At 48.1% G+C, this 13,497-nt stretch overlaps 1 protein-coding gene across 8 annotated transcripts in view; it reads left to right on the forward strand.

The window, feature by feature from the left end:
* The window catches only part of LOC110503021 (solute carrier family 38 member 10), a 51,581-nt gene that overhangs the window by 23,015 nt on the left and 15,069 nt on the right, over positions 1-13,497 (forward strand). For 5 of the 8 annotated variants that reach the window (XM_090217472.1, XM_090217473.1, XM_090217475.1 and 2 more), the window contains 5 exons: positions 73-255; positions 1,959-2,070; positions 3,787-3,893; positions 8,033-8,192; positions 13,274-13,468. In XM_090217472.1, coding sequence (XP_090073598.1) covers positions 73-255; positions 1,959-2,070; positions 3,787-3,893; positions 8,033-8,192; positions 13,274-13,468 — 757 coding nt within the window. Of the gene's footprint in view, positions 1-72; positions 256-1,958; positions 2,071-3,786; positions 3,894-8,032; positions 8,193-13,270; positions 13,469-13,497 lie in introns of all 8 variants that reach the window. The other 3 variants (XM_036960712.2, XM_036960713.2, XM_090217474.1) reach the window with 1 other exon arrangement.

Below are 13,497 nucleotides of genomic sequence, written 5' to 3' on the forward strand. Positions count from 1 at the left end.
GAATTAACCAAATTTTGCCTGTGCTTAGCTCTATTCCGTTTCTTATGAACCCTTCCATCCTCTCCTCTCTAGGTGGGATTCTTTGGCTACGTCAGTTTCACGGAGGACATAGCCGGTAACGTTCTGATGAACTTCCCTTCTAACCCGGTGACTAAGATGATCCGGGTGGGCTTCATGATGTCAGTGGCGGTGGGCTTTCCCATGATGATACTGCCCTGTAGACAGGCAATCAACACCATGCTGTTCGAACAACAGGTGACTATATACACACATGCAGGTTAACACACACCAACACACACACATACTAGTGATGGGGGGGATCGATACCGTTAGATATCGAAATATTATTTTTGACAATGTATCTGTTTGACAATATTGCAACAATATTTTTGCGCTAGCTTGTACCTTCATAGCTTAGCTCTGTAGGCCATCTCCTGTCCCTCTGCAGCAGCAATATGTTTGGAACATCCAATCGCAGTAAAATCACAGTATCGAATCACAATACATATAGAATCGTGAGAATCGCAATACATATCATATCGGCACCTAAGTATCGTGATAATATCGTGAGGCCCATGGCAATTCCCAGCCCTAACACGCAAACACACGCACACGTTTATTTTACTGTCTTTGTGGAGACCAAACATTTTATTCCCATTCAAAATTCTATTTTCCCTAAAGCATGAAATTCACTGAGAATTTGAGTGCCAATAGGCTCTTAGCACAGTAGGAGGCCATTCCTTCTCTTGCTAGAATAAAAATACGTACCTGCTGTGTACCGATGAACCTGAAGTTTCTCCTTGTAGAATCGCAGTGCTCGGCAGTGGCCGATAACTTGACTTTGAGACAATCAAAGCGCACAAACCTCCACGTGGAGGAGGTGACAGGAGTGACAAGGAAAAGAAGGCCCATTTTCCCGTACAATCCACCGTTTTCATTCGAACCGTTCTAACTTAAACAAAGCTGCATAATATATTTCTTTCCTAGAGCAAGTCTTTACATCTAGCTAAGGATTTTTGTGCTTAAATTAAAAAAAAAATTGTTCGGTTTGATTATGTGCACTAACTTATTTGTTTGAGCTAGCTAGCTAACGTTATCTTGATAACTGAGAAAGGCAGTCGCACACTTCATATGAAATGAAAGGGGTGGTTAGTGCAGCACAATGCACACAACACTAAATGCTTTACCAAGCTAGCTATCTGGCCACTATAGCAATCACAATTGATTTGTTTGCATGAAGCAGCTGCCGAAAGTCAATGCGGTGTCTTTACCTAGCTAGCAAGCGTATCATGTTAACAATTTAGCTAACGTTAGCTAGCTAGCTAAACATGTATCTATGGGCTGTATGCGATTATGGGGAATGAATTAAATAGTTTATTTGTGATCTTGCTAGCTAGTTATCTAGCTGTGGCCTTTTGGCTAGTATCAACAAAGGCTTTCTATAACAATAGCAACATTAGCGTATCTAACATTTGACTAAACCATGAAGCAACAGACATGGACATGCATTGCCCGACAATGCTACTCCACCTTCTGGTTTGGAGTATTTTAACAAGGCTGAGTGGCTGACGACTTCAAGATCTTTGCTGTGTGGACACAAAAGAGATTGACTGCTGACACTCCATTCAGAGGTGCTAAGTACTGTCGGCAGGCAAACGTTTGACAATCCCACCGGTGTGTCTGAGCTATAAACCTAATCCTAACTCCTAAACCGAAACCCTAACTGTAATTGTAACCCGAAATCTGAATCTAACCCCCAAACCCAAAATAGTCTGTTTCCTTGTGGGGACCCACTGTTGTCCTTATTTTACTATCTGGTCCCCACAAGGAAAGTAAATCCAAACACGGAGACACACTGTGAACAGTGATATGATATTATAATGACCTAACCTGGAAGAGCTTTACTGTACAACACTGTTATAATGAATATTTCTCTCTCCCCTCTTTTTGTCCCTCAGCAGAAGGATGGCACGTTTACTGCAGGGGGGTACATGCCTCCAATGCGCTTTAAGATGATCACCCTCGCCATCGTCTTTGGAACCATGCTGGGAGGCATCCTCATCCCCAATGGTGTGTGTGTGTGTGACTGCAGGTCTTTAAGGTGCATGTGTTGTGTCGTGCATTGTAGCACAGGCTGTGTGAATATGAGTTTACGACTCAGTGAATGTCACACTCTAACCCACTCCTTAAATCACACCTTTTATAGAGCTATTATTCTCTCTTCTCAGACACCCAGACACACACACCCTCTCTGGCTCATAGCACCCCCCACAAAACACACACACCCTCTCTGGCTCATAGCCCCACCCCCCACAAAACACACACACCCTCTCTGGCTCATAGCCCCACCCCCCACAAAACACACACACCCTCTCTGGCTCATAGCCCCCCCCCCCCCCCCCCCCACAAAACACACACACCCTCTCTGGCTCATAGCCACCCCCCACAAAACACACACACCCTCTCTGGCTCATAGCCACCCCCCACAAAACACACACACCCTCTCTGGCTCATAGCCCCCCCCCCACAAAACACACACACCCTCTCTGGCTCATAGCCCCCCTCCACAAAACACACACACTCTCTCTGGCTCATAGCCCCCCCCCCCCTCCCCCCCCCCACAAAACACACACACCCTCTCTGGCTCATAGCCACCCCCACAAAACACACACACACACTCTGGCTCAAATACGATTTGATTTGATTTGAATAAAATTGGATTTGATTTGATTTCATAGCCCCCCCCCCCCCTCTATTATTCTCTCTTCTCAGACACACACACCCTCTCTGGCTCATAGCCCCCCCCCACAAAACACACACACCCTCTCTGGCTCATAGCCACCCCCACAAAACACACACACACTCTGGCTCAAATACAATTTGATTTGATTTGAATAAAATTGGATTTGATTTGATTTCATAGCCCCCCCCCCCCCCTCTATTATTCTCTCTTCTCAGACACCCAGACACACACACCCTCTCTGGCTCATAGCCCCCCCCCCCCCCCCCCCCCCCCACAAAACACACAAACCGCACGCACACTTGTTCTTTAGAGGTCTCTGTTGTGTGTTTTCTGTAACGATGATCTAGAGGTTTGGGTTAGTTTGCATGTTTTATTCATCTTATGTGGTAAGGCTATTAGTTAGGGTTGTGTTTGGGTAGGGACACACGCACGCACACACACACACCAGCGTATGTGTGTGTGTGTGTACCTAATCAGGCTAATAGAGTGATGGGGGGACTCAGAGGGGAAACGGACACTAAATCACATAATATGGCCTGGGTTCCCAGGAGGAGAGATTGGTACTGGCTTGAAACACAGGGTCTGAGAGTGAAGCTTGTGCTAGATTAGATTAAGGGGGGGTAGGTTTCTGCTTCATTTGGTACAGGGCCAAGGGCCAGATGGGTTGGAACGGGGCCATGGGCCAGATGGGTTGGAACGGGGCCAGATGGGTTGGAATGGGGCCAGATGGGTTGGAACGGGGCCAGATGGGTTGGAACGGGGCCATGGGCCAGATGGGTTGGAACGGGGCCATGGGCCAGATGGGTTGGAACATGGGGATTCTGACTTCTGATTGAATAGGAAGGCTTAGCCATGTCCTTGTCTGTCTGGAAAAAGTTGAGGAGGTGCGGGAAGACATGGAGAGAATGAGGAACGTGGAAGAGTAGAATGAGGATTGTTACCTGGCTGACACGTAGACTCATGTGGTACACTGGCAGTATGTGGCTTTAGCCATGCAAGTGGATTGTGTGACTTAATGTTTGTCTATGCTACTCCCTCTGTAGTGGAGACCATCCTGGGTCTGACTGGAGCCACCATGGGCTCCCTCATCTGCTTCATCTGCCCTGCCCTCATCTACAGAAAGATCCAGAAGAATGGACTCACCGCACAGGTACCACACACACACACAGTTGAGGTCGGAAGTTTACTTACACCTTAGTCAAATACATTTAAACTCAGTTTTTCACAATTCCTGACATTCAATCCTAGTAAAAATTTCCTGTCATAGGTCAGTTAGGATCACCACTTTATTTTAAGAATGTGAAATGTCAGAATAATAGTAGAGGGAATTAATTATTTCAGCTTTTATTTCTTTCATCACATTCCCAGTGGGTCAGAAGTTTACATACACATAATTAGAAATTGGTAGCATTGCCTTTAAATTGTTTCACTTGGGTCAAACGTTTTCTAAGGATTGAGGTCAGGGCTTTATGATTGCCACTCCAATACCTTGACTTTGTTGTCCTTAAGCCATTTTGCCACAACTTTGGAAGTATGCTTGGGGTCATTGTCCATTTGGAAGACCCATTTGCGACCAAGCTTTAACTTCCTGACTGATGTCTTGAGATGTTGATTCAATATATCCACATAATTTTCCTCCCTCATGATGCCATTTATTTTGTGAAGTGCACCAGTCCGTCCTGCAGCAAAGCACCCCCACAACATGATGCTGCCACCCCCATGCTTCACGGTTGGGAGGGTGTTCTTCGACTTGCAAGCCTCCCTTTTTTCTCCAAGTTGTCATTATGGCCAAACAGTTATATTTTTGTTTCGTCAGAGAAGAGGAAATGTCTTCAAAAAGTACCATCTTTGTCCACATGTGCAGTTGCAAACCGTAGTCTGGCTTTCTTATGGCGGTTTTGGAGCAGTGGCTTCTTCCTTGCTGAGCGGCCTTTCAGGTTATGTCAATATAGGACTCGTATTACTGTGGATATAGATACTTTTGTACCTGTTTCCGCCAGCATCTTCACAAGGTCTGTTGCTGTTGTTCTGGGATTGATTTGCACTTTTCGCACCAAAGTCTGTTCATCTCTAGGAGACAGAACGCGTCTCCTTCCTGAGCGGTATGACGGCTGCGTGGTCCCATGGTGTTTATACTTGCGTACTATTGTTTGTACAGATGAACGTGGTACCTTCAGGCATTTGGAAATTGCTCCCAAGGATGAACCATACTTGTGGAGGTCTACAATTTATTTTCTGAGGTCTTGGGTGATTTCTTTAGATTTTCCCATGATGTCAAGCAAAGAGGCACTGAGTTTGAAGGTAGGCCTTGAAATACATCCACTGGTACGCCTCCCATTGACTCAAATGATGTCAATTAGCCTTCTGGAATTTTCCAAGCTGTTTAAAGGCACAGTCAACTTAGTGTATGTAAACTTCTGACCCACTGGAATTGTGATACAGTGAATTATAAGTGAAATAATCTGTCTGTACACAATTGTTGGAAAAATGATTTATGTCATGCACAAAGTAGATGTCCTAACCGACTTGCCAAACTATAGTTTGTTTACAATACATTTTTGGAGTGGTTGAAAAAAATAGTTTTCATGACTCCAACCTAAGTGTATGTAAACTTCCGACTTCAACTGTACATACACTGTATGTACAGTGGGGCAAAAAAGTATTTAGTCAGCCAAGTTCTCCCACTTAAAAAGATGAGAGGCCTGTAATTTTCATCAAAGGTACACTTCAACTATGACAGACAAAATGAGAAAAACAATCCAGAAAATCACATTGTAGGATTTTTTATGAATTTATTTGCAAATTATGGTGGAAAATAAGTATTTGGTCACCTACAAACAAGCAAGATTTCTGGCTCTCACAGACCTTTAACTTCTTCTTTAAGAGGCTCCTCTGTCCTCCACTCGTTACCTGTATTAATGGCACCTGTTTGAACTTGTTATCAGTATAAAAGACACCTGTCCACAACCTTAAACAGTCACACTCCAAACTCCACTATGGCCAAGACCAAAGATCTGTCAAAGGACACCAGAAACAAAATTGTAGACCTGCACCAGGTTAGGAAGACTGAATCTGCAATAGGTAAGCAGCTTGGTTTGAAGAAATCAACTGTGGGAACAATTATTAGGAAATGGAAGACATACAAAACCACTGATAATCTCCCTCGATCTGGGGATCTCACCCCGTGGGGTCAAAATGATCACAAGAACAGTGAGCAAAAATCCCAGAACCACACGGGGGGGACCTAGTGAATGACCTGCAGAGAGCTGGGACCAAAGTAACAGAGCCTACCATCAGTAACACACTACGGCACCAGGGACTCAAATCCTGCAGTGCCAGACGTGTCCCCCTGCTTAAGCCAGTACATGTCCAGGCCCGTCTGAAGTTTGCTAGAGAGCATTTGGATGATCCAGAAGAAGATTGGGAGAATGTCAAATGGTCAGATGAAACCAAAATATAACTTTTTGGTAAAAACTCAACTCGTCGTGTTTGGAGTACAAAGAATGCTGAGTTGTATCCAAAGAACACCATACCTACTGTGAAGCGTATGAAGCATTTGAAGGTCCTGGAGTGGCCTAGAGGAGATCTGCATGGAGGAAATAACAGCAACAGTGTGTGAAAATCTTGTGAAGACTTACAGAAAACGTTTGACCTCTGTCATTGCCAACAAAGGGTATATAACAAAGTATTGAGAAACTTTTGTTATTGACCAAATACTTATTTTCCACCATAATTTGCAAATAAATTCATTAAAAATCCTACAATGTGATTTTCTGGATTTTTGCAAAATTATTCAGCCCCCTTAAGTTAATACTTTGTAGCGCCACCTTTTGCTGCGATTACAGCTGTAAGTCGCTTGGGGTATGTCTCTATCAGTTTTGCACATCGAGAGACTGAATTTTTTTCCCATTCCTCCTTGCAAAACAGCTCGAGCTCAGTGAGGTTGGATGGAGAGCATTTGTGAACAGCAGTTTTCAGTTCTTTCCATAGATTCTCGATTGGATTCAGGTCTGGACTTTGACTTGGCCATTCTAAGACCTGGATATGTTTATTTTTGAACCATTCCATTGTAGATTTTGCTTTATGTTTTGGATCATTGTCTTGTTGGAAGACAAATCTCCTTCCCAGTCTCAGGTCTTTTGCAGACTCCATCAGGTTTTCTTCCAGAATGGTCCTGTATTTGGCTCCATCCATCTTCCCATCAATTTTAATCATCTTCCCTGTCCCTGCTGAAGAAAAGCAGGCCCAAACCATGATGCTGCCACCACCATGTTTGACAGTGGGGATGGTGTGTTCAGCTGTGTTGCTTTTACGCCAAACATAATGTTTTGCATTGTTGCCAAAAAGTTCAATTTTGGTTTCATCTGACCAGAGCACCTTCTTCCACATGTTTGGTGTGTCTCCCAGGTGGCTTGTGGCAAACTTTAAATGACACTTTTTATGGATATCTTTAAGAAATGGCTTTCTTCTTGCCACTCTTCCATAAAGGCCAGATTTGTGCAATATACGACTGACTGATTGTTGTCCTATGGACAGAGTCTCCCACCTCAGCTGTAGATCTCTGCAGTTCATCCAGAGTGATCATGGGCCTCTTGGCTGCATCTCTGATCAGTCTTCTCCTTGTATGAGCTGAAAGTTTAGAGGGACGGCCAGGTCTTGGTAGATTTGCAGTGGTCTGATACTCCTTCCATTTCAATATTATCGCTTGCACAGTGCTCCTTGGGATGTTTAAAGCTTGGGAAATCTTTTTGTATCCAAATACGGCTTTAAACTTCTTCACAACAGTATCTCGGACCTGCCTGGTGTGTTCCTTGTTCTTCATGATGCTCTCTGCGCTTTTAACGGACCTCTGAGACTATCACAGTGCAGGTGCATTTATACGGAGACTTGATTACACACAGGTGGATTGTATTTATCATCATTAGTCATTTAGGTCAACATTGGATCATTCAGAGATCCTCACTGAACTTCTGGAGAGATTTTGCTGCACTGAAAGTAAAGGGGCTGAATAATTTTGCACGCCCAATTTTTCAGTTTTTGATTTGTTAAAAAAGTTTGAAATATCCAATAAATGTCGTTCCACTTCATGATTGTGTCCCACTTGTTGTTGATTCTTCACAAAAAAATACAGTTTTATATCTTTATGTTTGAAGCCTGAAATGTGGCAAAAGGTCGCAAAGTTCAAGGGGGCCGAATACTTTCGCAAGGCACTGTACATACATGCATACATGCATGCATTATCTCGACTAATCTCATCACTCACCAACATCTCTCTCTCTCTCTCTATAGTTGGTGCTGTGGGTTGGGTTAGGCATCTTGCTGGTCAGCACCTTCACCACGGTGTCAATCTCAGCCAGTGACTCCACCCCCAAGCATGCCCCTCCTCCCCCTGCAGCTGACAAGAGTGCCATCTTGAGAGTCCTTCCTGACATGGCTGATTTATTGAACGGTATGGATGATATTACAATGTTCCTTCCTTGAGTCAGCTATTCTATTCAGTTCTATTCAGTTCTAAGTCTGAGATGCGCCGAACTCCAAAGATCACATTTTGGTGAGAGTAGAGAGACCAAGAGCCAAAAGGTCACAGCAATCTTAAAACAAAGAAAGATGGAACTGCAGATAAATGGATGTCATGAGAATTTTTATCCCAATGTTCTAACTGAACTATTTTATAACTTTGACCAATTCCCATAAGTTTGTAAGACCCTGGTTAATGAAGAATTAGACTAAGTCCCCAGTCTGCAATAGATCAATCCTTTATTCAGAGAGTAATCTGAAAATCATACAATGCACATAGCCTTTTATACCTCACACACACAGACAAGAACTCACATCAGTAGAAACTCCACCTCTCTTTAGGTGGGCTGTATTTTTCCAAAGTTAACATACATTGTTTATCACCCTTCTGCAACATGGTAAATCTTTATCACAAGTCGACAGTTCAGTTGTCCTTGAATGTCTACCCAGCTCATATTGCAAAATAGTAACACAACGGCCTAGTCACACACATTGTTGAATTATGACTCTAACACATAGCCTTATAATTCTAATACATTTCACACAGTTATACCGTTTCAGGGTGGAATACTTTAGTCATTACTTTAAACATATAAATTCCTTTATCAATGCGGGAATATATTGAATGTTTGACTGACAGACAGCTAGACAGACGGGGTAGAGGATAAGAGGAGCAGCCTTTGACATTGATGGATCCAGAATGATGCTCTTCAAACTCCGGTGGTTTCTCACCCACCCCCATCTCGCTCTCCCCTCTCTCCCCCTCTCCTACTTCATTTTCTCTCTCCTCTTCCCTCTCTCCTTCTCTTTCCCCCTCTCCTGGGCAGCTGAAATGCCTGCTCTCTTTCCTGTAACGGGATAAGATGGAGGGAGACGATTCAGAGGAACGGACAGAGGAAATGAGGGGAGAGATGAGTGAGACAGGAGGGCCGGTGTTTGGAGTGGTTAGGGGTTTGGGTAAGAGAAGAGGGGGGGTCATTAAAATGACAGAGTTACACACACTGGAGCAAGGACAGTTCACACAGCCTCAGCCTTCCTTCCATTCTCCTCTCCATCTCTACCTCTATCACTGTCTTTCTTTCTTTATCTCTCTCTCCCTCTGACTGATACAGTCATCCACTTCCACACCTGTTTCCTGTTTATTGCAGATGAATGATAACGGAAGCATGGGTCCCTGTCTCTCCCTAGCTCTCTGTCTCTCTCCCTAGCTCTCTCTCTCTCCCTAGCTCTCTGTCTCTCTCCCTAGCTCTCTCTCTCTCCCTAGCTCTCTGTCTCTCTCCCTAGCTCTCTGTCTCTCTCCCTAGCTCTCTGTCTCTCTCCCTAGCTCTCTGTCTCTCTCCCTAGCTCTCTGTCTCTCTCCCTAGCTCTCTGTCTCTCTCCCTAGCTCTCTGTCTCTCTCCCTAGCTCTCTGTCTCTCTCCCTAGCTCTCTGTCTCTCTCCCTAGCCTTCCTTCCATTCTCCTCTTTCCATCTCTACCTCTGAGGCTGTGTGAACTGTCCTTGCTCTAGTGTGTGTAACTCTCTGTCATTTTAATGACCCCCTAGCTCTCTGTCTCTCTCCCTAGCTCTCTGTCTCTCTCCCTAGCTCTGTCTCTCTCCCTAGCGCTCTGTCTCTCTCCCTAGCGCTCTGTCTCTCTCCCTAGCTCTCTGTCTGTCTGTCTCGCTCGCTGTCTGTCTCGCTCGCTGTCTGTCTCGCTCGCTGTCTGTCTCGCTCGCTGTCTGTCTCGCTCGCTGTCTGTCTCGCTCGCTGTCTGTCTGTCTCGCTCGCTGTCTGTCTGTCTGTCTCGCTCGCTGTCTGTCTGTCTCGCTCGCTGTCTGTCTGTCTCGCTCGCTGTCTGTCTGTCTCGCTCGCTGTCTGTCTGTCTCGCTCGCTGTCTGTCTGTCTCGCTCGCTGTCTGTCTCGCTCGCTGTCTGTCTCGCTCGCTGTCTGTCTCGCTCGCTGTCTGTCTCGCTCGCTGTCTGTCTCGCTCGCTGTCTCGCTCGCTGTCTGTCTGTCTGTCTCGCTCGCTGTCTGTCTGTCTGTCTCGCTCGCTGTCTGTCTGTCTGTCTGTCTCGCTCGCTGTCTGTCTGTCTCGCTCGCTGTCTGTCTCTCTGTCTGTCTGTCTCGCTCGCTGTCTGTCTGTCTCGCTCGCTGTCTGTCTGTCTCGCTCGCTGTCTGTCTGTCTCGCTCGCTGTCTGTCTGTCTCGCTCGCTGTCTGTCTGTCTCGCTCGCTGTCTGTCTGTCTCGCTCGCTGTCTCGCTCGCTGTCTCTCTCCCTAGCTCTCTGTCTCTCTCCCTAGCTCTCTGTCTCTCTCTCTCCCTAGCTCTCTGTCTCTCTCTCTCCCTAGCTCTCTGTCTCTCTCTCTCCCTAGCTCGCTGTCTCTCTCCCTAGCTCGCTGTCTCTCTCCCTAGCTCGCTGTCTCTCTCTCCCTAGCTCTCTGTCTCTCTCTCTCCCTAGCTCTCTGTCTCTCTCTCTCCCTAGCTCTCTGTCTCTCTCTCTCCCTAGCTCTCTGTCTCTCTCTCCCTAGCTCTCTGTCTCTCTCTCCCTAGCTCTCTGTCTCTCTCTCCCTAGCTCTCTGTCTCTCTCTCCCTAGCTCTCTGTCTCTCTCTCCCTAGCTCTCTGTCTCTCTCTCCCTAGCTCTCTGTCTCTCTCTCCCTAGCTCTCTGTCTCTCTCTCCCTAGCTCTCTGTCTCTCTCTCCCTAGCTCTCTGTCTCTCTCTCCCTAGCTCTCTGTCTCTCTCTCCCTAGCTCTCTGTCTCTCTCTCCCTAGCTCTCTGTCTCTCTCTCCCTAGCTCTCTGTCTCTCTCTCCCTAGCTCTCTGTCTCTCTCTCCCTAGCTCTCTGTCTCTCTCTCCCTAGCTCTCTGTCTCTCTCTCCCTCCCTCTCCCTAGCTCTCTGTCTCGCTAGCTCTCTGTCTCGCTCGCTGTCGCTCGCTCGCTCTCTCTCGCTCGCTGTCTCTCGCTCACTGTCTCGCTCGCTGTCTGTCTCGCTGTCTGTCTGTCTCGCTGTCTGTCTGTCTCGCTGTCTGTCTGTCTCGCTCGCTGTCTGTCTCGCTCGCTGTCTGTCTCGCTCGCTGTCTGTCTCGCTCGCTGTCTGTCTCGCTCGCTGTCTGTCTCGCTCGCTGTCTGTCTCGCTCGCTGTCTGTCTCGCTCGCTGTCTGTCTCGCTCGCTGTCTGTCTGTCTCGCTCGCTGTCTGTCTCGCTCGCTCGCTGTCTGTCTCGCTCGCTGTCTGTCTCGCTCGCTGTCTGTCTGTCTCGCTCGCTGTCTGTCTGTCTCGCTCGCTGTCTGTCTGTCTCGCTCGCTGTCTGTCTGTCTCGCTCGCTGTCTGTCTGTCTCGCTCGCTGTCTGTCTGTCTCGCTCGCTGTCTGTCTCGCTCGCTGTCTGTCTCGCTCGCTGTCTGTCTGTCTGTCTCGCTCGCTGTCTGGCTCGCTGTCTGTCTCGCTCGTTGTCTGTCTCGCTCGTCTGTCTCGCTCGCTGTCTGTCTGTCTCGCTGTCTGTCTGTCTGTCTCGCTCGCTGTCTGTCTGTCTGTCTCGCTCGCTGTCTGTCTGTCTCGCTGTCTGTCTCGCTCGCTGTCTGTCTCGCTCGCTGTCTGTCTCGCTCGCTGTCTGTCTCGCTCGCTGTCTGTCTCGCTCGCTGTCTGTCTCGCTCGCTGTCTGTCTCGCTCGCTGTCTGTCTCGCTCGCTGTCTGTCTCGCTCGCTGTCTGTCTGTCTCGCTCGCTGTCTGTCTGTCTCGCTCGCTGTCTGTCTGTCTGTCTGTCTGTCTGTCTGTCTGTCTGTCTGTCTGTCTGTCTGTCTGTCTGTCTGTCTGTCTGTCTGTCTGTCTGTCTGTCGCTCGCAGCTGTCTGTCTCGCTCGCAGCTGTCTGTCTCGCTCGCTGTCTGTCTGTCTGTCTGTCTCGCTCGCTGTCTGTCTGTCTCGCTCGCTGTCTCGCTCGCTGTCTGTCTGTCTCGCTCGCTGTCTGTCTGTCTCGCTCGCTGTCTGTCTGTCTGTCTCGCTCGCTGTCTGTCTGTCTCGCTCGCTGTCTGTCTCGCTCGCTGTCTGTCTGTCTCTCGCTCGCAGCTGTCTGTCTCGCTCGCAGCTGTCTGTCTCGCTCGCTGTCTGTCTGTCTGTCTGTCTCGCTCGCTGTCTGTCTGTCTGTCTCGCTCGCTGTCTGTCTGTCTCGCTCGCTGTCTGTCTGTCTCGCTGTCTCGCTCGCTGTCTGTCTGTCTCGCTCGCTGTCTGTCTGTCTCGCTCGCTGTCTGTCTGTCTCGCTCGCTGTCTGTCTGTCTCGCTCGCTGTCTGTCTGTCTCGCTCGCTGTCTGTCTGTCTCGCTCGCTGTCTGTCTGTCTCACTCGCTGTCTGTCTCGCTGTCTGTCTGTCTGTCTCGCTGTCTGTCTGTCTCGCTCGCTGTCTGTCTGGCTCACTCGCTGTCTGTCTGGCTCGCTCGCTGTCTGTCTGGCTCGCTCGCTGTCTGTCTGTCTCGCTCGCTGTCTGTCTGTCTCGCTCGCTGTCTGTCTGTCTCGCTCGCTGTCTGTCTGTCTTTGTCTCGCTCGCTGTCTGTCTGTCTCGCTCGCTGTCTGTCCTGTCTCGCTCGCTGTCTGTCCTGTCTCGCTCGCTGTCTGTCCTGTCTCGCTCGCTCGCTGTCCTGGCTCGCTCGCTGTCTGTCTCGCTCGCTCGCTGTCGCTCGCTGTCTGTCTCGCTCGCTGTCTGTCTCGCTCGCTCACTGTGTCGCTCGCTCACTGTCTTGGGAAGTGGGAGGAGCTGAGGTGCAGTCCAATGAGGTGCTGGAGAAGCCTGACTGCTGCTGTCTCTCTCGCTCGCTGTCTCTCTCGCTCGCTGTCTCTCTCGCTCGCTGTCTCTCTCGCTCGCTGTCTCTCTCGGTCGCTGTCTCTCTCGCTCTCTGTCGCTGTCTGTCTTTTCTGTCACCTTCTCATTCTCTTAGGTTGTATTGTATGTCCGTATTAGAGATGTATTAGTGTTGCATCTCTTTATAGCTTAGATTTCTGCTGCCATCTAGTGGCTCTTACACATACAAACAAATTGTTCCTTCCCAGCAGTAGAGAAGCCGGTGGTAGCGAAACAGCCTGAGGTGAAGCCTGTGTTGGTGGAGAGGCATAAGGCCCCTGCTGCTTTAGAGCCAGTCCGTCCAGTAGAGAGACAGCAGGAACAAGCCCCCCAGATCAAAGGACCTGAACAAGGAGTTCCAGACAGGAAAGAGGAGGAGGAAGTGCAGCTGGACCGCCCTGATGCAGGTACAGAACCAGGGGGAACCCTTTAGAAC

The sequence above is a fragment of the Oncorhynchus mykiss genome, chromosome 23 (genome assembly GCF_057628025.1).
Source record: "Oncorhynchus mykiss isolate SJ-2025 chromosome 23, ASM5762802v1, whole genome shotgun sequence".
NCBI classification, from domain to species: Eukaryota; Metazoa; Chordata; class Actinopteri; order Salmoniformes; family Salmonidae; genus Oncorhynchus; species Oncorhynchus mykiss.